Source organism: Malus domestica, chromosome 07 (assembly GCF_042453785.1).
Source record: "Malus domestica chromosome 07, GDT2T_hap1".
Taxonomy (NCBI): Eukaryota; Viridiplantae; Streptophyta; class Magnoliopsida; order Rosales; family Rosaceae; genus Malus; species Malus domestica.
In genome coordinates, this window is record NC_091667.1 from 33936559 (window position 1) to 33959896 (window position 23338).

A 23338-nucleotide genomic window follows, 5' to 3' on the forward strand; every position below is an offset into this window, starting at 1 on the left:
CCACCCACTTTTAATAGTAACTGGTTTTCTAATAAAACATAAATAGAAAAAGAACTCATATGTAATTGTTTTGTAGGTGTATTAGTATAATATTATGTGCTAAAAGTTTACACATGTCATTTTTTATTGAAACATGACGTATTGGTATTGGTGAATTCGTATACGATGTTACTGCAACTGTAACGTCCTGTGAGATTGTTACAAATACTAAGATCCCATCGTGCATTAGTCATATGACTCAAATTAGATCCTACAACACCGCAAAGGCAAGAACTAGACTATTTGATTAAGTATTTGTTTATTTTGTATCAAATGAAAAGGATTTGTGGATAAACTAGATGACCACTAATCACTACGAGGAGGTGGCTTATTCATTAGGAATGAATTTTAAGCTCGTAATATTACGGTACGTTATGTGTTATTGACTTATTAAATTACATAATAATGATTAGAGAGATCGAAATGTCTGTAGTAACTAAGACATCCGTTAATTATATATATATATATATATATGTATATATATATATATATATATATATATATATATATATATATATATATTATAAATAAACTGGATAACTACAAGGAAATCAATTGTCTAGATGGTCACGTATATTCGACATGCTGCGTGGTTTTTTCATTTCAAATCCTAAGCAATTTAGTGCTGAATTGATGGGTGGATGAACGTGGTTCACAAAATACAAATAGGCTTTTAGTAAGGGAAACAAAACAGAGACATCTGATGGACAAATTGGACTAGTTGTAAATAGACGTCTAAAATGGCTATGTCTCAACCTAATCACATAACGTCAAGTGAGAAATTCAAAACAAGTAGTGTTGTGTCATTGGACTGAAATGCTATGGTTGCAACTCGGCGGATGCAGGTAAGGCTTTCAATTGAATTCTGTTGAGAAGCATGGGTACCTAACTAGCATTTATAGTCGATCCATATATAGTACCAATTGGATTTGGAGAATTAGCCTACGAACTGCATAGCATGTTACGTAGTTTTCTTGTAATTAAGGTCGGGAAGAATGTAAACTTATATGAGAGAAATAATTTGTCTGGTCCTTGTCTATACCAGATACATAAAAAAGACAGACTATGAAGCTGTTATTCTATGAATTTAGGTTCTAGAAGACGGTGGTGCTAGTTGGGAGTCATGCAAGGGCTTAGAGTTTAGGCGGGATAAACAGTTTTTTTTTTAATATTTTAATTAAATTATATAATATAAATAAATTTTTGCTTATACTTCAAAAAAAAAAAAACCTAATTGTATGCGATACATAAATTTTAAAATAAAATAACATATATATTATGAAGTATTAAAACATAATAAAAATATGAGGAACAAGTATACAATAAGTGTTTATCCAAGTATTCAACAAGTCTCTTAAATTTATTGAAAAAATAAAAGAAAAAAATGAGTCAGTACTACGGTCTAGTGATATTCATTTTCACTTGTAGGTGAGAGGTCTTAGATTCGAATCTCGTTGACGCGAATTTGATACCAAATTAGGTTGCCAATTATGTGGCTTAGCCGAACTCCCACCTCCCCTTAATATAAAACATATCGTTGTACTAAAAAAACCACAAAATGAAAGTTATTTATTTTTTGTCTAAGTGAGAGTCGCGATCTAAACAGACGCTTAAACAGGTTCAGAAGTCATTTTTTAATCATAATCAGTTGTCTACTGCCTAGGCGGCAGCGTTAGTTGGAAATTTTTAGAACATTGCTACGAATATATGGAATAATGTTCAGCAATTTTCAGTTTCCAAATTTATTAGAAAAAAGAAAGGGGTGTGATATCGACACATCCCTTTTTACTTCTCCTACACATTTTTTATTTTCGGCCGTCGAATCGGATGAATTGAAGAAGATCAACGGACAGAAATTAACAAAGGATGTGTGGATAGCACATCCCGAAACAAAATACAAGATAAAGACAATCACATGAGTCCTATGTCGATATATCCAAGTCCTTGCCATGTGCATCCTGAATTATTATAGGAATTATTAGCTTATTAACAGAGCAATTGAGCTAGTGTTAGAGAAAGACGACCGACAAGGCACTTACATGAAGTAGCAACTTTTACCGCACCTTTTGGACTTTTGCATTGCTGGAAGGGCCATGGATGATGATGTTTTTTCTCATGGGAAAAAAGGGAGGACTTGGATAGACTCGTAACACTGTTAGGATAGCATTTTAGTTAAGAGTGTATATTATGTGGACTGAGATTAAAAGTAGAATTGCGTTATTAAACCAGAACGTCATCATACGGGTACTAGATGGTTATGCGAAAAATAACACTATTTTGGTAAAAACGTGAAAAATAACACTACTTTTTATGTAATATTCATATCATACGGTGACTTGCGTTTAATAAAAATTCTTTAACTGTAAATAGAGGTAACAGCGGGCCCGCTAAAATCAGTAACTAGGTTGGGTCTTAACGGGCCGAGTTGATAACAATTGAAATCATTAATGACCCATTATTTAATGGTTGGTTTCGAGTCCGCCCACAAAATTGTTAAATATCTGTTGACAAGTTAAAAATGAAAACCCCAACTAAGAACCACCCAAACAATTTAATTATTATTATTTTTTGTTAACGAATGAAACAATTAACCCGGTAACAAAATGGGTCATTTTGGATTCAATCATTTTCACCATAAATTTAACGGATTAAATTTAAATGACTCGCTAAAACATCTCTTTATGGTCAACCCAACCAAAACACAACCAAACCCAAGAATTTTCCAGCCCTATCTGTACCAAAACAGTATTTTCCATGGACTTTTGAGTACTGAAGGAGTTATGGGGCCACAATTTTCTTTATCAATATACTTCGAAGGTGACCTATCAAAATCTGGTAGTCCTTAAATCACTTTTGACCTAAAAATTATGGTTCTAAGTCAAGTTTTCACTATTTAGGTAGACTCCTTGCTACGACAGTTAAATGCCTCTATTAGTGGTCTCCTAATATCAATTGGATTTGGAGCCCGGAAGGACAGGAAAGAAGGCCATCCTCGCAGGGGCATTTCCGTCATTTAATTTCCCTAATGCACTAAGCTTTACAAAAGCAGAAAGTAAGCTGTCTGTAATCCGATTCAGATATCTTTTCCTGAAACACATGATTGCATTAAAAATCCATTACAGCGAAGCTTCTTATTATTTTGTTGCTCTAATCGCATTTTTATTTATTTAATTGTTATTTATTTTAACTAATCTGTTTCTGAGTCGTCTTCGAAAATGGTTCTATGGTGGAGTATCTAGTCTTACAGCTAGAGGTTAGATTTTCACAGCTACACTGCCTTCTAGTCGTTTTCAGAATGTTCATCCGTTTTCAAAAACGGGAGACTGAAAAACACCTTGCTTGCTTCTAACTTCTGTTCTAACTTCTAACATCAGACAAAGCAGCATTGTTTTGTTTGCTGAAGATCTCAGAAATTTTTTTCTGAGATCTGAAATCTCAGGACTCAGAAAACAGAAAACATGTTCAAGTCATGGAGCAAGAAGAAGAAGATAAGAGCTGTTTTCCAACTGCAGTTTCAAGCAACGCAGGTATCGTTTTCAAACACAAAATCTAAAACCATCTCCTTTCCTGTCACTTATTTCGATATGGTTTTGTTTTGGATGGAGTTATATATATATATATGTGTGTGTGTGTGTGTGTGTGTAAACAGGGTCGTCATATTCGTACCTGGACCTTTTTTCTGACTGTTTTTAGTTCAGGTGCCAAAATTGAAGAAGCCTGCTTTGATGCTGTCGCTGGTGCCGGACGACGTCGGAAAGGCAACGGTGAAGCTGGGGAAAGCGGCGGTTCAGGACGGCACCTGCATTTGGGAGAATCCAGTTTTTGAGTCAGTGAAGCTCATTGAGGATGTAAAAACAGGAAAACTGAAAGAGAAGATTTATCACTTCATTGTTTCAAATGTATGGAAGAATCGAGTTTTCGGAGTTTTTTTGTTTTTCTGGTTTTGTAGTTCAGATGGGATTGTATTGGTAGTGTTGTAATTCAAAGGGGTTTGCTGCAGGGATCTTCGAAATCGGGGTATCTCGGAGAGGCTTCAATTGATTTTGCAGATATTGTGGCGGAAACTGAACCGTTAACCGTCGCACTGCCCCTTAAGTTTGCAAACTCTGGTGTGGTTTTACATGTGACAATGCACAGGATTCGGGAAGATGGTGATCAAAGGTGAGAATCCACACTCTTTATCACTTTATTCCTTCTCTAGTTTTGCTTTGTTTCGATATTTGTTTCGCTGTATTGCTTCGCTTGCGCAAGTTAGACATAAGATTTAATCTGATCTTCAGGGAAATCGAAGAGAGTGACGATCCAAGTCTTTCGCGGCATAGCAGCGTAGATGGAAGCAACCACCAAAGCTTGAACGAAATGGTATGTATAGCACTTTCTTTTCGATCAAGTAAACTCAAATGCCTAAAATTTATGAATATCAAAGTGTGGGGAAAGGGTCCCAGTTCTGGGATGAATCTGAGGATGGGAGCTTGACTAGATGTGTTTCATGTTGCTGCAGAATAAAGGGTATGTCCATCGGGACGCTGGCAGTTCCCTGTCGCCCCCTGAAGTACCAAATTCCATGCCTCAAAATGGACAGGCGGGTGCCAACGGAAGGAAAACCCATGTGCGTCAAAAATCAAGCTTGGATTGGTCTTCAGATGGAAGTTTATTTGACTCGCCCGACATTGTTGAAGACAAGCTTCCGACAGAAAGAGTGCAAGCGGTTTCAGAAGTTGAGAAACTCAGAAACGAAATTACTGTTCTGAAGAGGCAGGCAGGCCTATCAGAGCTGGAGTTGCAGTCTCTTCGGAAACAGATGGCCAAAGAGAGCAATCAAGGACAGAATCTGTCTAGACAGATTGTTTGCCTTAAAGAGGAGAGAGATGCGCTCAAAATGGAATGCGAACAACTTAAGTCCTCGCAGGGACGTGGTAATGGGAAACAGACTTTCAAAACGTTGCAGCCCGAGACTGAGGATACAAGAGCACAATTAGAAGCAATGAAGCAAGAGCTTAGTTCTGAAAAGAAAGCAAGAACCAATCTTCGCTCGCAACTTGCGCAGACACAAGACTCAAATTCTGAGTTAGTCCTTGTCGTGAAGGATCTCGAAGATGCATTGGGAAAGAAAAATAGACAGATATCTGATCTTTCAAGCAAGTTAGAAGCTGAAAAAAATTCCAAAGGGATGGGAACATATTCCGCAAGAAGAAAAAACGAGGATGATCAGGAAATAGAATCGTTGAAGCTTGACATCAGAGAACTTCTCAGCAAAATAGACACCCACCAGAAGAAGAGGGAAGAGCAGGATATGCGTATAAAACAGCTCAGCTTGGACTATGACGTTTTAAAGCAGGAAAAATATGACATCTCTATGAAGTTAGATCGAAACCAAGAACGAATACGAACAGAGATGGAAAATGAGCGAGCGGGTTATATGGCTACTATAAAAGAGCTTGAATCTCAGTTAGAGAGATCAGAAGAAACAATTGAGAAGCAAGCACATGAATTCTCAGAATGTTTGATGTCCATTCAGGAGCTTGAAAGTGAACTTAAGTCTTTGGAGATGGATCGCGAGATGCAGGCCAAGGGATTTGAAGATAAACTCGAGGAAGTGATGAATGCCAAAGTTGAGCAGGAATACAGGGCCATCCAAGCCGAGGAAGCATTGAAGAAGACGAGGTCCAATAATTCTGATACGGTTGAGCGCCTTCAACAGGAATTTAGAAAGCTTTCTGTGGAAATGACGTCTAAGGTTGATGAAAATGAGAAGCAGGCCACAAAAGCGATGACAGAGGCTAATGAACTGCGCCGGCAGAACAGAATTCTGGAAGAGATGCTCCAGAAAGCCAATGAAGAGTTAGAGCTGATTAAGGGCGAGACTGAAGTAAAATTGCAAGATCTTGTCAACCAGATTGAGGTGAAAGCAAAACGTATAGAACAGATGTCTTCGGAAGTAGACAATACATCAAAGAAACTTGAAAAAGTAAAGAGGCAAGAGGAAGAAGAGCACGAAGCTCTCTCAATGAAAATCCAAATGCTCGAAGATGAGATAGAAAGGCTCACAGACGAGAATTCTAACTCCAGACAGGAGAAAGATAAATTGAGAGGAGATTTGGAACAAATGAAGAAATTAATTGCAGAAAATGAGATGCTGATCCAGTGTCTGAGTGTTGAAAAGGAAAATTTGGAGAAAAGATTTGCTTCAGCAAAGCGGGAAACAGAGAAAACGCATGAAGAAGTTACTAACATTATTTCTTTGAAAGATGAGAAGGAAACGACAATCGCTTCTCTGAACTCCGAAGTGGAAAGCCTGAAGACCCAGCACAGCAAGTTGTTGGATACGTTGAAAAAAGAAGCGTTGGCAAAAGAAAGCTTGAAGAAACAAATATCTCAATTACAGGCTGAGGTACAAAAGAAAGTCAGCAACTCAAAGAGAATGGTTAAGAATACCAATGGACAAAGGTACACTCATTTTATCAAGCAAAATTATGCCATTTTATCTGCATATCGGCCTTTTGATTTTCTTATGTTGATGACAATATGCATGTAAATGTGAACACAAACACGTACAATCACCAGTAAAAGTAGATTGCGACTTATTTAACTTCATTTCATTTCACAGGAAAGTAGAAGATTGCTCGGAGAAACAGTTGAAAGCCACCATTGATGAGAATAAGTATACAGATTTGATGACCGAATTGACATTGCTGAAAGAAAGAAACAAATCTATGGAAGAAGAACTGAAGGAAATGGAAGAAAGATATTCTGAGATAAGTCTCAGATTCGCAGAGGTTGAAGGTGAAAGGCAACAACTTGTAATGACTGTGCGTAACCTCAAAAACAGCAAGAAGAACTAGCTTCCTATGAGGTTTTGATAACAGGGCTTGGAAAAGAGAATGGGGATCTCATTCAGCAAGAGGCTGGGTTTTTGGTCTTTCTGCAGAATGTCCAAAGGTTAAGAAGTAGGCTGTGCAGCAATAGACATTATGTTTTCATAAACTTCTGTTCATCGTTCTCCAATTCGAATCACTACAGAATCACCAAACTTTTGAACCCCAAAAGATGAAGATCCAGGATTCATATGAGTTGAGATTTCATGAATATTGTACCATTTTCATTATCGTTAACACAGTATTTGTATCATACAGGCATTACTCATTCATCCGTGCTATTCGTCTCAGACTTAAGTAAATGCCAAGAATGCATCAGCCTTGCTGTTGAACATTTTTTGCCAGATGACGTCTAGCATGGACAATGTATCTTAAAATCGAGATGCTCAAGCTTAACAATAAGAGGCCAACTATATTTCAACCATTTTTTCATTGATATTACTTACACGGACTTGGGACTTCCAGACAGAGTTACGAAAGTACCGACTCAAAAATAGAGATGCAAACAATTATCATTTTATGTTCCGGCCAGGTAAAATAAAAAAGAAACAAATTCGATTTTTCTGTAGTAATTGGGAAGCAACCTAAAACCATGATCCTTAACAATAAGCTCTGAACCAACACACCTTGTCGTTCATGTTTGCATCTGAAACTTTTTCCTGACACCATGAGCTCCATCACTCCACACCAGCTTAGTTTGGTTTCCACTATCATTTGTTGCAAAAGATTGTGTCTGCAGTTGATTGAGTGGAGATATAAATGACTCAGTATGAAACTGTCAATGCTTCAATGATAGGAATACCATCCATGCATGTGATTTATAATACAAGAAAAACATACTATCAAGATGCCAAAAGAGATACAAGACAAACCTGTCTTGCTCTTTTGTCAATAGGTGTCCACTCGGTAAGAGCAGGAGCTGAAATTGTTTCATTCTTCGATGAGCTTGATGATTGTAAAGGTCGCTTCTGCTTTTTTTTTTCTGGGAACTTTCTTGGAGTGTTGCCACCTTGGTACTTGTAAAAATCAAGAATAGACGGACTTCTTCTCTTGGTAATCTTTGATACATTCCCTGGATAACCCAAACTAGGGCCAGATAAGTCACCAGGAAGGGACTGCTGACGCAACCTGCTCTTTTCCTTGATTCTGTTCAGAAACTCTATTGTCCAGGGAGTATTTTTCTGTGAACTGCCTGAATGGAGAGCTCTTGAGAGTGGTGTTCCTCCATAATGTGATATATCATTCCCGTAGAGATGTAGCCCTTGCATTCCTCCATAAGGTGATATATCATTTTCATGGAAATGTAGCCCTTGGGATTTCCCCCCGGCCCTCTTCATGAAAGTCTCCTCTAAGGGCTTGTTACGGTTTGTTAAGGGGAAAACATCATGTTCGAGATCTGTATCTGAGTAATCGTTGGCTCCAACTTGCGAAATTTTTCTCAGGTTTTCTGCAGAACGCCAAACAGTTGGAGTTGAGTTGATTTCAGCAGCTGTTGGGAAAGTACGGTGACTACTTAAACCAAATGACAATTTTCTTGCAGCTTTAGACTTCCTTGTGGAATCCATTTCCAACTCAGGCATCTGAGATGAGAATTTCATAGGGTTGCCAATAAAAGAAAAGTCCTCATCTAATACAGGACTGCCTTTTAGGTCAATAACTTCCCCTTTAAGGTCCTCATGCAGAACCTCAGAATTCTTGTTATAGAAATCAAAATTCTTCATGATAGGCGTATCTGATCCTCGTTTCTGACCTGACAGCTTATCCTTCAACGATGAACAGGACCTTTTTATATCATTTAATACCTGAGGCCCTTTGGAGATTTGAGAATCATATGGCTCGAAAACCTTAAAAGGATTCATCATCATATCCGTATCTAAGCCCACTTCTTGATCAAACAAGTCATTCTGAGAGAACCTAGACTTTCTGAACTCATCAATTATTTTGGGGCTTTTTGACATACATGAATCATCTAACTTGGAAGCTGTAGAAGGATTCAAGATGTTGGTACTGAATTGGTTCAACGGCTCCAGGTGCAAGAATTCATTCGTTTGTAACTCATATTTGTCAGGACTACCATTGTATTTTCGTTTCTTTCTTTCCAAAACAGGATTCTGATTATATCTTCCCGAGTCTGGACCTGAAGACACTGAAGAGGAGCAGTCTGTCATAATTGATTTAGAATCTGCCGGTTCACCATATTTGCATAAAGTACTAAATAGTGTGATACTTTCATCAGGAACATGATATTTTTGGATTACACTCATCCTGGTTTCATGGGACGATTCAAGAAACTCTTTGAGCAAGCCTCCTGAAGACAATATTGCATGAGCTGTCAAAGCATTTACTGAAGGAAATCTGGTAAGGAATGATTCTGCAAGACTTTCCGACTCAGGCATTCGAGGATACATAAACCTTTTCGACTTTGTGGCATGTCCCATGCAGCTCAATATAATTTCATCAGTCAACTCAGATGAATATGAGTTGAAAAGCTGCAAATCAATTCCCAGGCCCGCTGCTGCTGCATAAAGTCCATCTGAGTACTCCATTACAGTGGAGAGGAAGCTGTTTTCTCCCTCAAAGATCTGTTGAAAGAGAAACACAAGAATAATAAGTTCTATCAGTTCAGTGTGGAAAAAGCAAACAAAGAAAGTTAAAAACTACGAAAAATAGTTTCGGTAACTACCATAATGCAGCCACTGAAAGTGAAACTCAGCAACGTCAAAACATTTGTGGCAATATTCTCAATGCACAAAGGTAAGCATGAAGAAGCTTCATCAATAGTGGTTGCTTTCTTTCCAATGTTTTTGCAGTCATACCACACTAAACAAATTGCAGAACTGATTATGATATCCACAGGTAAATCTGAATCACGTTCTACTACTTGTACCCCTTCTTTCTCCATTGCAAGAATTTTTTGGTAGGTACTTCTTCTAGATACTATCATTTCCTTATCAAGATTTTGAGTGTTTACAACAATGACCATCTCAGGGAAAGAGGCCATGCTCTGCTGAAAACGCTCAGCTTCCACTGCAGGTGGCACAGAAAGATTAGGAAGGGGCATACTGCTAGCTTCTACTTCATCTGCACCTTCTTTATATCTCATATCATTCTTTTCCTGACCAGGAAAAATGTCCGAGAGTTCCTCTGACTGCTGATCATTCTTTTCCTGACCAGGAAAAATGTCCGAGAGTTCCTCTGACTGCTGATCATTCATATTCTCAACTGGAGCAGATATAGAATAGGACTGCTCTCCCTGGGCATACATCTGGTGTTAGCATATTTGAATAGAAAGGTAAGTGAGTTGGAATTTATAAGCTATCCATAAATGAAACAAATAAACAATGAGATTAATGAGGGAGGGATAAATTCAAATAATTAACAATTAAACCTTTGGAGATGTAGCATTAGCTACTGTGGTAACTGCACAATTACTATTTCCACCTGTAGAGGCCTTCTGCGGATTCAAGAAAAAGCTGATATCATTGAATTGTGACATAGACTTGAAAAGTGATGAAGCCCTCTCAGCGCCTCTTTTATCAATATGCTCTCCAATTTTTTTCTGTGGAAAAGCGCCGCCTGACAATTTGCCTGAAGTATCTCCAAGATGACCAGCAAGCATAGGAATGCCATCAGAGGGCAACTCCTGTAATTCTTTGTTTTCTTCTGTATTAAACTCATCTACAGCGTCATCGGAGAAAGCAAAATCATACACCAGCTTTCCATCATCATAGGAGTCCCAATCAAAACACGTGCTCAGTGAATTTGTATCCTCCAAGATTTTCTGATGGGAGAAAGAAATTTGACAGTTGCATTTATCTTTCTCGAGAAAATGCCAATCCAAGTAAATCCTATCTGATGCAGATAGGGGTAGCGGCTGTAAGTTAGTTAGTGTTTCCTCCATAACAACATATGAAGAACATATCTTTTCATGATCAGAGAGAACAGGCACAGGCAATGATTTGAATGTGCCATCGACAAGGGCTAGCTCATGACTAACAATCAAAGTATTGAAGTTTATGTCTCCATGAAACATCCAGTCACAGGTTTCTGGTTCATTTGCTGTTAGGGTACTAATGAGGACTTCAAAATGCTGAGACGAGTTCAAATCAAGAATCTGAAATTCTTCAAAAACAACCAGGCTTCGAGACTGGAAACAAGCATCCATGGACGTCCCTTGATATGTGATGTTTCCCTGCATCTGTGGCATTTCCACCATGCTTAATAAATCCATTTCAGGGGTAATGTCAAGGGACCCGAGATCAGATCGAAGATCTAAAAGACACTCCAAGGTCCCATATTCCTTTGTACCCAAAAGCTCCTTGCCATTCAGGTTATCTTTTTTATCCCAATGCTGGGGCTCAATATTTTCGTAAACAGAAGAAAGTTCATCCTCTACAGACAAACCTGTCAAAGTTGGCAGAGTAATCTCATTTACTTCTAATAGAGGGAAATTCTGATAGAAGTGCATTTGGTCCTTGTAAGAACAATCATCTTCAAACATATAAGCCTTTTGATCCATGGAATACTCCGAATGAACGTCTTCAACTGTATGAACTGACTCATGAACTTCCCAAGGAAACTCCAGTGTACGATTAAGCATTTCCTGAAAGGAATACAGTACCACATTAACAGCCCTTAGACAAACTTAATATCAGTAACTTGTTAACAAATGTAAACAATATTGCACCTTAAACTTGATATAATACATGCATACCAAATTGAAACTTAGTCAATCCAACCCCTTCCATACCTATAGTGATTCTAAGATCAGCGCTATCAAATGTCTATCCAGAGAATGACATAAGTTAAAAACCTTAGAATCGCTGTCTAATATGATAACCAACAAAAAAAAACAACTACGGTTATTATTACTACAATGTTCACCATTAAAATTAATAACACATACAAGAAGGACAAGTCACCCAGAGGTTGAGAGGTGCCAATGTTATTTGTCATGCGTCAACTAATTAGAAAGACCGAAGCAAATTATAACTGAATCATAAATTTTTAAGAAACTTACTAAATTATTCTCAGCCTCTGGAACTTCTGAAAGAAACGGGAGCCCCTCTTTCTCATAAATGTAAGCATTTTCCTGCAGATAAGAGACAAGATATTATGGATGCAGAAACAAATTGTATATTAGCAACTGGTTAGTGGACATTCATTTTACCAAGAATACATCCAACTCTGGTGTTTCAAAGTGGAGCATTTCATATGGGTGTGCATCTTTCTCTGCATCTCTTCTGCCATTATCCTTCTACAGTAACATAAGTTTGACTACTCAGTTCTCGGACAAGAACAAACATGATAAAGCTCTTATGATATGAGAATTCCATAGGCATACTTTTCGAAAGTCAGCCTCATGAGTCTTGGAACCAAAAGATATCTGATCCTCCGATCTCTTCTCTTCTTTGAGATCCTCGGCTTTCTGCTGCAGGTCATGACAAACAAATATATTATACGAATAACACTAATCACAGGTACTTTTGAATTACTTTAAATGTAATTACTATAACTACTTAACATATAAGTTCAGTTTCAGAATTCGTAAACTTCTGTCAACTTTGACATCAAAGTAAGACCCTATGCAGTTAAATAAAGGAGAAATTACAGACTTCATACAATTCACCGTCCTCATTTCAGATTTTCGAACATGAACCTAAGACTAAAATAAATAAAACAAAATATCTACTTAGTTTCTCATTTTCCAGAGTCTCCACATACTACATAGCGGAAAATCGAACTTATAAGAACAGTTTGTAGCATGAGCAAAGATAAATTACGAAAAACAATAATTATTAAATCTCTTTGTTTCCTAAATACTAATGTCAGCAACCGAAATCAATCATTGATCGCTCGTTTAGTTATTTTCATTTTTCTTTTAAACTTAATTAGTTAATATTAATTTTCAAATTACGTTGAATAAGTAAGAAATGTAATAACAATTCACGAGAATTCTGGATTTAATTTTCTTCTGATACATGATACGCTATTAGCCAAACAAAACCTATAACTACATTGAACGATAAAACTCAGTAATCTATTTTTCCTTCAACAATAACGAACGCAATAATCCGGTAATTCAACTTCAATCCAAGTTAAGTTAAAAAATCAACTGCATTACGGATAATCAACAAATTCCGAAGCCGATTCAGCACATTACCTCCGAAAACTGCAACTCACGGCTTCCGGAACCGAAACTTCTAGAACTCGGAGACGAATCGCCGGCCTCGAGGTCCGCAACATCGATAACTATCTTCTGAGGAAGAACATCGGAGAAGAACTTGGAGAGAGCGTCTCCGATTGGCAATTGCTCTATTTGGAGCGAGACTTCGAGTTCGGAGTCGAAGCGGGAGAGTTGGAGGCCGTCGAAGGGGGTGGAGAGATTGGAGGGAGGGAGGTGAGGGATCGGAAGGTGGAGGAAGGTTGTGGAGTCCGGGGTTTGGGTTGGAGTGGCGGTGAAGTAGTCGATGTTGAGGTAGCGAGTTCGCATTTCAGCTTCAGAATTTTGAGACGCAACGGACTGTTTTGGTTTCAGAGGAATTCAATTTGGCGCTTTAAATTTCGGCCGTTTTATTGATACGGATACGGTCTTTTGTACTAAAATGCGCCGGGAGCGCACTATGCACTGGAACGTGGAAACTGTATCTTGCGTTGGATGGATAATGTAATAATTCGGTCTTCACATCCAACGGCATGTATGTAATCACGATTAAGATTATGAATTGAGTGCTTAAATCTCCATTTTTTTTTTTGTCAAATTTTTTTTATAGAAGGACTGTTATAAGCCTGACCCAAAAAAATAACCTAGTTTACATTGGGCCAGGCCAATCCCTTTGTGTTTTAATGTAAGGCCCGAGTTTTTCTTTAATTTTCTTAAGCCCAAAGTTTATTCAACCCGTGAACCTCATCTCCTTCCTCTCTCTTTTCTGAAAAGTCAGCTCTCTCTCTCTCTTTCGGTTTCTTCTCTCTCTTTCTCACACTCTCTAAGCTCCGAGAGCTTCTCTCTAGCTTTCACCTCACTTCCCTCACAAATCAAACCCCAAAAACCATATATTTGGAATCCTTGAGACCTAACGAACTCAATGGTACCCTTGCATGCGCCATATGAGCACCGTGGGTTTTTCTGCCATTGAAGCCGAGAGCTTCAAAGCTCTAAAACTCGAACCCAGGTGAGGATTGTGTTCCTTCTTCAAATTTCTGAGTTATGCATGTTGGTTTTATGACAAAACTCAAGGGTTTCGATCTCAGTTTTTCCCTATGCTAATAATCTAGTTCCGACGACAAACTCTGGCGAGTTCGTAGGTGTGTGTGTGCAGGTGTGTATATGTGTCCGTGTGTGTGTGCGCGAACTGTGTGTGTGTGTGAGCATACTGTGCATGCCGTGTATACTGTGCGTGTGTGTATGTGATTATGGGTGTGTGTGTTGTGCGGTGCAGGTGTGTGTGTGTGTACCGTGTGCATGTGTGTGTGCAGTGCATGCATATGCAGACTGTACATGTGTGTGTTTTTATATATTGCAAGTGTGTGTGTTGGTGTGAATGTATGTGTGCATGCGTGGGAGTGTGTGTGTGTGCTGGTGTGTAAGTATATGCAGTGGCGGATCCAGGAATCTTACCCTAAGGGGTCGTAGTGTAAAAGTTCAATAAGGATAGCGCGCGTAGCGCGAAATTTTTTTTTAACAGAAACGGCATGCATATCGTCATTTCATTGGGATAGCGCGACTAGCTACTCCAAAATCCTTGTTCAAAGGTCCTGAACGTACAAAAAAAATATCTAAGAAGTCTAAAATTTAGAAACACATTAAGCATATATGTCATATAACTTAAGATATTTTGAATAATTATATCTAATTTTTCAAAAATAAAAATAAAAATAAAAATCTCATGTAATGAATTGGATGGTTTCATAATAAAAAAAACTAGAAAGCAATGCCAGACATCCCCAAACTACGTACATTGCTATCATCAAAGAAATCCCCTAACCAAACACACGTGGCTTAACGCGCTTAACGTGCTGTCAAGTTATATGGGTGGCTTACATTTGTAAATGTCTGGCATTGCTTTGATGATAGCAATGCAAACACCTCCAACGGTCAGAAAAGCATTGCAAACACCTTCCATCACTCACATTAGCAAGAGACTCACAAACAAAGACCATATTTTATTCTTTTTTATTCTTTGCTTTTCCCCATCTCTAATATAAAAATTTAAACCTGGGTATTGACAGCCCATTTTTCCTTTTTGAAAACGTCAACTGCTATCCAAATGTGATTGGACAAAATTATAAAATAAATTTTATGGGAAAGTTTGAGATGGTCACGTGAGAAGGAAAGGATGAGAGAGAAACTCATCTTCTTCCTCCTTTCGTCGCAAGAACAGAACCTGAAAAACTTAGAAATTCCAGAACACTGCACTCGTTTTGCCCAGGTTGCTTTTAAAAAAAAACAGGCGCGCAGCGCCTTCTCCTTCGTCTTCGTTTTGCCCAGCCGCCGAGGAGCCTTTCGTCGAACAGTTGGTGTGCAGCCAAGGGGTCGCACCAGTCAGCTCCAAGGGGTCGTTCCACCATCTCCAAGGGGTCTCTAAGGTAGTTTACATGGCTTCCAAGGGGTCGTGTGACCTCATTGACCCCACTGTGGATCCGCCTCTGAGTATATGTATGTGTGTGTGTTTATATATATATATATATATATATGCATGTGTGTGTGCAGCGCATGCTGCGTGTGTATGTGTTTATATATAGATATATATATATATATATATATATATATATATATATATATATATATGCATGTGTGGGTGCAGCGCATGCTAATGCATGCTCTGTGTGTGTGTGTGTGTTTATATATGTGTGTGTGTATATATGTATATATATATATATATATGCAAGTGTGTGTGTGTGCAGTGCATGCTTTGCATGTGTGTGTGTGTGGTTGGTATGGGTTGGGCTCAAGCCCAAACCACCTCTTGATCCTAACCTATCCAAACCCAAAACCCATTTCCATTTCCTAAAATTCTATCTTTTGGGTAGTTTATTAAATTGTACATTTTCGTGCTTAGGTGAAGTTGCTAGTGGAGACTTCCTTAATCATTTTTCGCACAATTCTGCTGCTTCGGAGTATCTGTGAGTGGACCACCTTCGAAAATTGCATGTTTTATTGATAGAAATGCATAATTTAATAGCACGCCTTGCAGAATTATTGATTTGAGGAATACTTTACAGGAAGCATGATGATTTGATTATACGTGATTATATATATATATATATATATATATATGTTTTGAATTATTTCCATTATATCGTATTTTCTATAGAACCCTCATTCTGGTAGACTATCTGATCGATTACGATAGGATGCTAAGAATGTGTTTCAAATGACTTTCGAACACCTCTTCGTAGTATAGAGGATCGATGAATTTATGCTACGAAGTTGTATTTTAGAGATGAATTATGTTTTGTGCGTACCTAGTGAACACTATGCCGCCTGGGGTGAGGATCTGGTGTTGGCATTGAGGCCGGGAGAAATAATCCCTAGCGAAAGGCTGAAGGACACAGAGACAGGCATTGGGCGGGGAGGGAGATATCTCTGGCTACGGGCACAGAGACTGAGGTGCAGGCATTGGGCCGGGAGTATTGTTATTCAGTGCACTCACTAGCAGCACAACTTGTGTTATGCTTCTTGATACGATTTCTGATATGATTTCGATATGATTTTCTGAGATTGATTTGCAGAGAGATATATGAATTGTTTTATGGCATGCTAGAGTTTTCTGAAAAGCTTATCACTTATTATTCTAGTAGTTTTCATTATTAAACTGTGGGGGTTAGTATGTTCATAATTGTTTTCGTACTACGTATGTATATAAACTTGGTCCACTCATCCTTGTTTTGCGCCCCCATTCAGGTCTTAGAAACGAGGCATAGAATCCCGGCATCAAGGTACTTCCGCAGCGGCATCTTCGAGTCCTCTCGGGGTAGGACCCACTCCTTTGTTCATTCAAACTTATCTTAATTCTTGTTAGTGACTAGGTTTAGCTGTATGCTCTGAACACGTTGCTAAATTGTTAATTCATTGTTTTTTTTTAATTCATAACCCGTATTTATTTCTTATTCCTAGCTTTTGTATCAATTAATGGCTTTCGTCACCCTCGGGTGTCGGCCAGCACGTGCCTATCCTGGTATTCGGGTAATATCAAGGTCGGGGCGTGTCAGATTGGTATCAGAGCATGGTATGTTCAGAGCATATTTAGGATTCTATTCAACCCTCGTAGTGTGTCTGTCATGGCATCATTTGGATTGTCATCTTCCGTATTTGGTACTATTTGGCGCAGTTGTGTAAATATTTCTCTGTTTGAATTGTCATCTTCTAGTTGAAATACAAGAACTTGTTGGTTGGATTGTGCCTCATAGGTGACGTGTTTGTTTTGTTAAACGACTTTTAACATCGGATCGATACTCAGCGACGTGTTTTAGAAATCTCGATTTGAGGAATTCTGGTTAAGACTAGCCATAGATCTTCCTTAGGAATCGCGGGCAGAGTCAGCTCTACATCAAAAATTTTGGATTGGTGGTACGAGTTGGTTAAGACGAAATGGAAATCGAAATCGATGATGTCACTCTGTGATATGCGTTACCTATGAATGGCGGGCAAGGTCACATCTATGTGGAAACTACTTAAAATATTCGAAATGCACGTTGGAGAAAACAAGTAAACGTTGGTTGTGACGAATCTGGAAAGTGTCAGTTGGAATTTGAATCAACGTTCTTGGACTCATTCCTATTGAGGGAATTCGTGTAGCTCTTCAGAATGGTACTCGGCGATTGTTCTATCGTTAACCCTTTTGCCCTTTTGCTTACTCCAACGACGAAGTTAAGCTCCTAATTTTTGACCGTTAGCTTCACATCAAATTCTCTGAGTGTTGACTTCGTTTGCATTAATTGCTTTTCTCGGGAAACTCCTTGGTAGCAAACGCTATTCTCATCAATTTCCAAAATGAGTTGCAATTCTTATTGTTGTTGTAGTTGGACTTGGATAATGAAGGTTTAGTCTTGTTTGGATAAACAGATTCCTTGAATTTCACCAAGTCTGGTACTCGGCGATAAAACCTTAGTTCCTCGTCCGCGTACTTTTCGGTGAAGGTGAACTTAGTCTCTTGCTTGCAGCCTAGCTGTTCAGCCTTGTAATTTTTCGTGTGATGGTTGAGACTTCACCATATTCATCGTTGTACGAAGATCGAGCTTTACTCTGAACTTCTATGGACGTATAGAGCTTTGGTTTACTCAAGAGCATCACTTTAAGGTAGCCAATCGTGTCACTACAAGCATACGCAGGTTCCTCTGTATCTTTCTTCTTCGCCATTTTGTTGATTCAAAGGTTCTATGTCTAATTTCTGAATTTTGAAATGGCTCTCACAAAGTATTGTGAATCTCGAAATGCCTTTGGCCTCGTCAAATCTTATTATCAGTTCTTAACTATTCTTGAGTTTAGACCTAATTCCTTTTTTGCTAAGAAACCAGTTGACCATACTGTGATGATTTGCAAAATAATCATAAACAATGACTTTTATTTCTGCATCTTCATTTTCCTTCGCTCTTTTGGTTATCAATGTAAAATTGAATAACGTTCTCGGCATGGTTTCTCACTCAACCGGATATCTTGTACTCTAGATTTAGTGGACTCGTTTTGACCCTCAAATTCTTTAGTGTTATTTCAGCCTTCTCAACATGGTTTCTCGCTCAATCAGTGAGAAATTCTCGCTCAATCAGTGAGAAATTCACGATCGATTAATTCAGCGGAAGTGTGCACCCAAATTCTTATCGTTTTGGAAATGAACATTCGGAGCATAATCTTTTCACAAGCTTACCAGTCTTATCGAAAAGATTTTCTTTTGGCTTGAAGTTTGAGCCGTCTCTTAGTAAGAGTTTGGTGAAGGTAGTAGTACTGGTGGTCAACGGATTGCATCACCAATTACTATCTTCGCGCAAGGATGTTCCATCACAAATTACTTTTTTGGTACAATTCGTAGCCATCGCATCGTACTCTATTAGTTCTCTTTCAATGATGTGCTTTCGTTTTCACACATCTTTCCACTGCTTCACTTGCGAACTTTATTGTTGTGAGTAGGTGGATGTCGAAATGCTTCTAGAAAATCTGTTTGGTGCACTCTGGGATGGCACCACAGCACGGTCGAGGCAAGAATCGGATAATCTTTACACTTCTCTTGAATCCTAAGGTACAGTTTTCAAATTGGTTCGTTATTGGCAAAACACTGGAGTAGTTGGTCACATTTGGTAGAACTGAAGTGAATATTATGTTTGGTGCTGGATAGAGTTTTACGACGACAGTTTTTGTTTCGTTGGTTTGGGTACGACACTTTTGCGACATGGTACGAGAGTTTTCCACGGGCCACATTGGTTGTTAGAGGAGTTGTGTGCTTGTATTTGGAGGATCGAATTTACGACGTGTGAAATTATTCATCTTCAGGAAATTACTACTTGCTTGTCGAGACAACAAATGTGTGGTCGATATTGCAGGCTGCAGACTGTGATATCGATAGCTTATTTGTTAGGTTCGTTGAGCAAGTGGGCAAGAAGACCCATGCACAACAGTTATTGCGGATTTGTTATTCTGAAGGCTCGACCCAAAGACACCATTACTCTCGGAGTACGTGACGTTTCAAATTCTTTGGCAAGACCCACTTTCACTTTTGATTTTGGATTTTCAGTATAAATATTTTAACTTTCGTTAGTAGTATTCGTATTTTCGAAGTTACAAATGTTTTGGGGAAAGTATTTCCGTTTTCAGTTTTAAGTTCAGCTCAAGTTTTCAATCTATATGTTATTACTTATCTATTTTGATGTTAACGTATTTTGTGTACTTACTTTTGAACTTAGGTTATTTTGTGTTTTCGACTTTATATTTTATTAAAGTATGTTTTCTACTTTTACACTGATGGGGAAAGAAGGTACGAGCTTGGAGGCACGAAAGATGGAGTCATTGCAACCCGATCGCGACGGGATGACATTTTCCCTTTTGTGCAACCGCTCTGACTTGATTCTTCGCCACCTATATATTTTTTTTTCTTCTTCCTATTTTCGAGTATTTCAGTTTAGTAAGTGATTTTAAATTTCGAGGACTAAATTTTCTTTAAGGGGGGTAGATTGTTATAATTCTGACAAAAAAAATAACCTAGTTTACATTGGGCCAGGCCAATCCCTTTGTGTTTTAATGTAAGGCCCGAGTTTTTCTTTAATTTTCTTAAGCCCAAGGTTTATTCAACCCGTGAACCTCATCTCCTTCCTCTCTCTTTTCTGAAAAGTCAGCTCTCTCTCTCTCTTTCGGTTTCTTCTCTCTCTTTCTCACACTCTCTAAGCTCCGAGAGCTTCTCTCTAGCTTTCACCTCACTTCCCTCACAAATCAAACCCCAAAAACCATATATTTGGAATCCTTGAGACCTAACGAACTCAATGGTACCCTTGCATGCGCCATATGAGCACCGTGGGTTTTTCTGCCATTGAAGCCGAGAGCTTCAAAGCTCTAAAACTCGAACCCAGGTGAGGATTGTGTTCCTTCTTCAAATTTCTGAGTTATGCATGTTGGTTTTATGACAAAACTCAAGGGTTTCGATCTCAGTTTTTCCCTATGCTAATAATCTAGTTCCGACGACAAACTCTGGCGAGTTCGTAGGTGTGTGTGCGCAGGTGTGTATGTGTGTCCGTGTGTGTGTGCGCGAACTGTGTGTGTGTGTGAGCATGCTGTGCATGCCGTGTATACTGTGCGTGTGTGTATGTGATTATGGGTGTGTGTGTTGTGCGGTGCAGGTGTGTGTGTGTGTACCGTGTGCATGTGTGTGTGCAGTGCATGCATATGCAGACTGTGCATGTGTGTGTGTTTATATATTGCAAGTGTGTGTGTTGGTGTGAATGTATGTGTGCATGCGTGGGAGTGTGTGTGTGTGCTGGTGTGTAAGTATATGTATGTGTGTGTTTATATATATATATGCATGTGTGTGTGCAGCGCATGCTTATGCATGCTGCGTGTGTATGTGTTTATATATATATATATATATATATATATATATATGCATGTGTGGGTGCAGCGCATGCTAATGCATGCTTTGTGTGTGTGTGTGTTTATATATATATATATATATATATATATATATATATGCAAGTGTGTGTGTGTGCAGTGCATGCTTTGCATGTGTGTGTGTGTGGGTGAGTATGGGTTGGGCTCAAGCCCAAACCATCTCTTGATTCTAACCTATCCAAACTCAAAACCCATTTCCATTTCCTAAAATTCTATCTTTTGGGTAGTTTATTAAATTGTACATTTTCGTGCTTAGGTGAAGTTGCTAGTTGAGACTTCCTTAATCATTTTTCGCACAATTCTGCTGCTTCGGAGTATCTGTGAGTGGACCACCTTCGAAAATTGCATGTTTTATTGATAGAAATGCATAATTTAATAGCATGCCTTGCAGAATTATTGATTTGAGGAATATTTTACAGGAAGCATGATGATTTGATTATACGTGATTATATATATATATATATATATATATATATATGTTTTGAATTATTTCCATTATATCGTATTTTCTATAGAACCCTCATTCTGGTAGACTATCTGATCGATGACGATAGGATGCTAAGAATGTGTTTCAAATGACTTTCGAACACCTCTTCGTAGTATAGAGGATCGATGAATTTATGCTACGAAGTTGTATTTTAGAGATGAATTATGTTTTGTGCGTACCTAGTGAACACTATGCCGCCTGAGGCGAGGATCTGGTGTTGGCATTGAGGCCGGGAGAAATAATCCCTAGCGAAAGGCTGAGGGACACGGAGACAGGCATTGGGCCGGGAGGGAGATATCTCTGGCTACGGGCACAGAGACTGAGGTGCAGGCATTGGGCCGGGAGTATTGTTATTCAGTGCACTCACTAGCAGCACAACTTGTGTTATGCTTCCTGATACGATTTCGATATGATTTTCTGAGATTGATTTGCAGAGAGATATATGAATTGTTTTATGGCATGCTAGAGTTTTCTGAAAAGCTTATCACTTATTATTCTAGTAGTTTTCATTATTAAACTGTGGGGGTTAGTATGTTCATAACTGTTTTCGTACTACGTATGTATATAAACTTGGTCCACTCACCCTTGTTTTGCGCCCCCATTCAGGTCTTAGAAACGAGGCATAGAATCCCGGCATCAAGGTACTTCCGCAGTGGCATCTTCGAGTCCTCTCGGGGTAGGACCCACTCCTTTGTTCATTCAATCTTATCTTAATTCTTGTTAGTGACTAGGTTTAGCTGTATGCTCTGAACACGTTCCTAAATTGTTAATTCATTGGTTTTTTTAATTCATAACCCGTATTTATTTCTTATTCCTAGCTTTTGTATCAATTAATGGCTTTCGTCACCCTCGGGTGTCTGCCAGCACGTGCCTATCCTGGTATTCGGGTAATATCAGGGTCGGGGCATGTCAAGGACAACCTGTGGCTTCACCACGCCAGGTGGTCTTTTTTAAAGGCATACTTTGATACAATAGTCTTTTCTATTTATGTGAAGATTAATCCCACAATAAAATATTTTTTATTTATCGTTGCTTAGACACTAATGCATGAGTTATTGTTGGTCCTAAAAACTACCAAGTCTACATGGCGCGCAAGCTGAGTAACTAATAAGCTAACTACGTCATTCGGTTATGTGCGGGCGTACCAACTAGTAGGCCGAGCTTGGCCGATGAGTAAAATATGTTGATGTTGCGTTGGGTGCGCTGCTAACTTCTGAATCTCGCGACTGTGGCCGAGGAAGGAACACGTCTCGGCCTTTAGGTTCTAGAGCCTGAAGAGTTCTACGAAGTTCAATATCAAATTTGACTTTCAATGTGCCGAATGTAGTAACTTGTAAGACCTCAATTCGCCGAGAAGGCTAATGAGATGACCTCTGCCAATAAGGATTCGAAAATCCTTCTCGGCCAAGACTTGGATAGATAACCAATCGACCTCGACGCAGTGCTGTTTATCCAAATTGAAAGTGCTTCACGATCGGCTGATTCTACGGCGGCAGTGCTGTTTATCCAAACTGAAGATGTTCGCCGGTTGCCTTCACAGTGTTGTTTATCCAAATTGAAGATGTGTTGGCGGAAAAAGAAAAAAAAAATCTCGAGGTTGTTGAGAGGTTTCGCGTGAAGCGAGGGTTTGCGCATGGCAGTTTGTGTATTGAATTAGAGGCCCTCTTCCACACTGCTGATGCTCTTGTATTTATAACAGTGCAGTTTGTTTGATGGCTTTGTAAAACTATTCGCCATGTAAATTGCCAATAATATTCTTATGAATATTATCTTCTGACCATCCGATTTGCATGCAATCCCATCCTTCGTGCTTGAAAATCTTCTTATCCCGTCAATTCACCCTTGCGG

General features: G+C 38.8%; 2 protein-coding genes and 2 long non-coding RNA genes across 4 annotated transcripts; 2 read left to right on the plus strand and 2 right to left on the minus strand.

Annotated features, from left to right (window-relative positions):
* Positions 1–1757: 1757 nt before the first annotated feature.
* LOC114826163 (uncharacterized) lies at positions 1758–3013 on the minus strand. The gene is made up of 2 exons (XR_003775054.2): positions 2079–3013; positions 1758–1997 (listed from the first exon to the last, which is right to left on the minus strand). It is a non-coding gene; the product is annotated as an uncharacterized lncRNA (long non-coding RNA).
* On the plus strand, positions 2990–7258 carry LOC103420777 (intracellular protein transport protein USO1-like). The gene is made up of 7 exons (XM_008358817.4): positions 2990–3292; positions 3414–3566; positions 3738–3938; positions 4040–4200; positions 4320–4401; positions 4541–6486; positions 6647–7258. The coding sequence occupies exons 2-7, from the start codon at positions 3498–3500 to the stop codon at positions 6879–6881; spliced, it is 2694 nt and encodes an 897-aa protein (XP_008357039.1). The 5' UTR covers positions 2990–3292; positions 3414–3497; the 3' UTR covers positions 6882–7258.
* A 57-nt stretch (positions 7259–7315) lies between these two features.
* LOC103420834 (protein SHORTAGE IN CHIASMATA 1-like) lies at positions 7316–13454 on the minus strand. Its single transcript, XM_029106154.2, has 9 exons — positions 13078–13454; positions 12259–12345; positions 12085–12171; positions 11935–12006; positions 11621–11698; positions 10303–11517; positions 9598–10167; positions 7787–9496; positions 7316–7647 (listed from the first exon to the last, which is right to left on the minus strand). The coding sequence occupies exons 1-9, from the start codon at positions 13405–13407 to the stop codon at positions 7549–7551; spliced, it is 4248 nt and encodes a 1415-aa protein (XP_028961987.2). The 5' UTR covers positions 13408–13454; the 3' UTR covers positions 7316–7548.
* Positions 13455–13883: 429 nt separating this feature from the next.
* On the plus strand, positions 13884–22235 carry LOC139197479 (uncharacterized). The gene is made up of 5 exons (XR_011582921.1): positions 13884–14086; positions 15974–16037; positions 16819–16888; positions 21260–21323; positions 22097–22235. It is a non-coding gene; the product is annotated as an uncharacterized lncRNA (long non-coding RNA).
* The last annotated feature ends 1103 nt before the right edge of the window (positions 22236–23338 follow it).

Excerpts from the sequence above, each read along its gene's own strand:
- LOC103420777 (XM_008358817.4), top strand. The coding sequence starts at position 3,498 with ATGTTCAAGTCATGGAGCAAGAAGAAGAAGATAAGAGCTGTTTTCCAA. Across the intron at positions 4,201-4,319 it reads CGGGAAGATGGTGATCAAAG|GGAAATCGAAGAGAGTGACG; the intron begins GTGAGAATCCAC and ends TCTGATCTTCAG. Across the intron at positions 4,402-4,540 it reads ACCAAAGCTTGAACGAAATG|AATAAAGGGTATGTCCATCG; the intron begins GTATGTATAGCA and ends ATGTTGCTGCAG.
- LOC103420834 (XM_029106154.2), bottom strand. The coding sequence starts at position 13,407 with ATGCGAACTCGCTACCTCAACATCGACTACTTCACCGCCACTCCAACC. Across the intron at positions 12,172-12,258 it reads ATGAGGCTGACTTTCGAAAA|AAGGATAATGGCAGAAGAGA; the intron begins GTATGCCTATGG and ends ATGTTACTGTAG. Across the intron at positions 9,497-9,597 it reads CTTTCAGTGGCTGCATTATG|ATCTTTGAGGGAGAAAACAG; the intron begins GTAGTTACCGAA and ends CTCTTTCAACAG.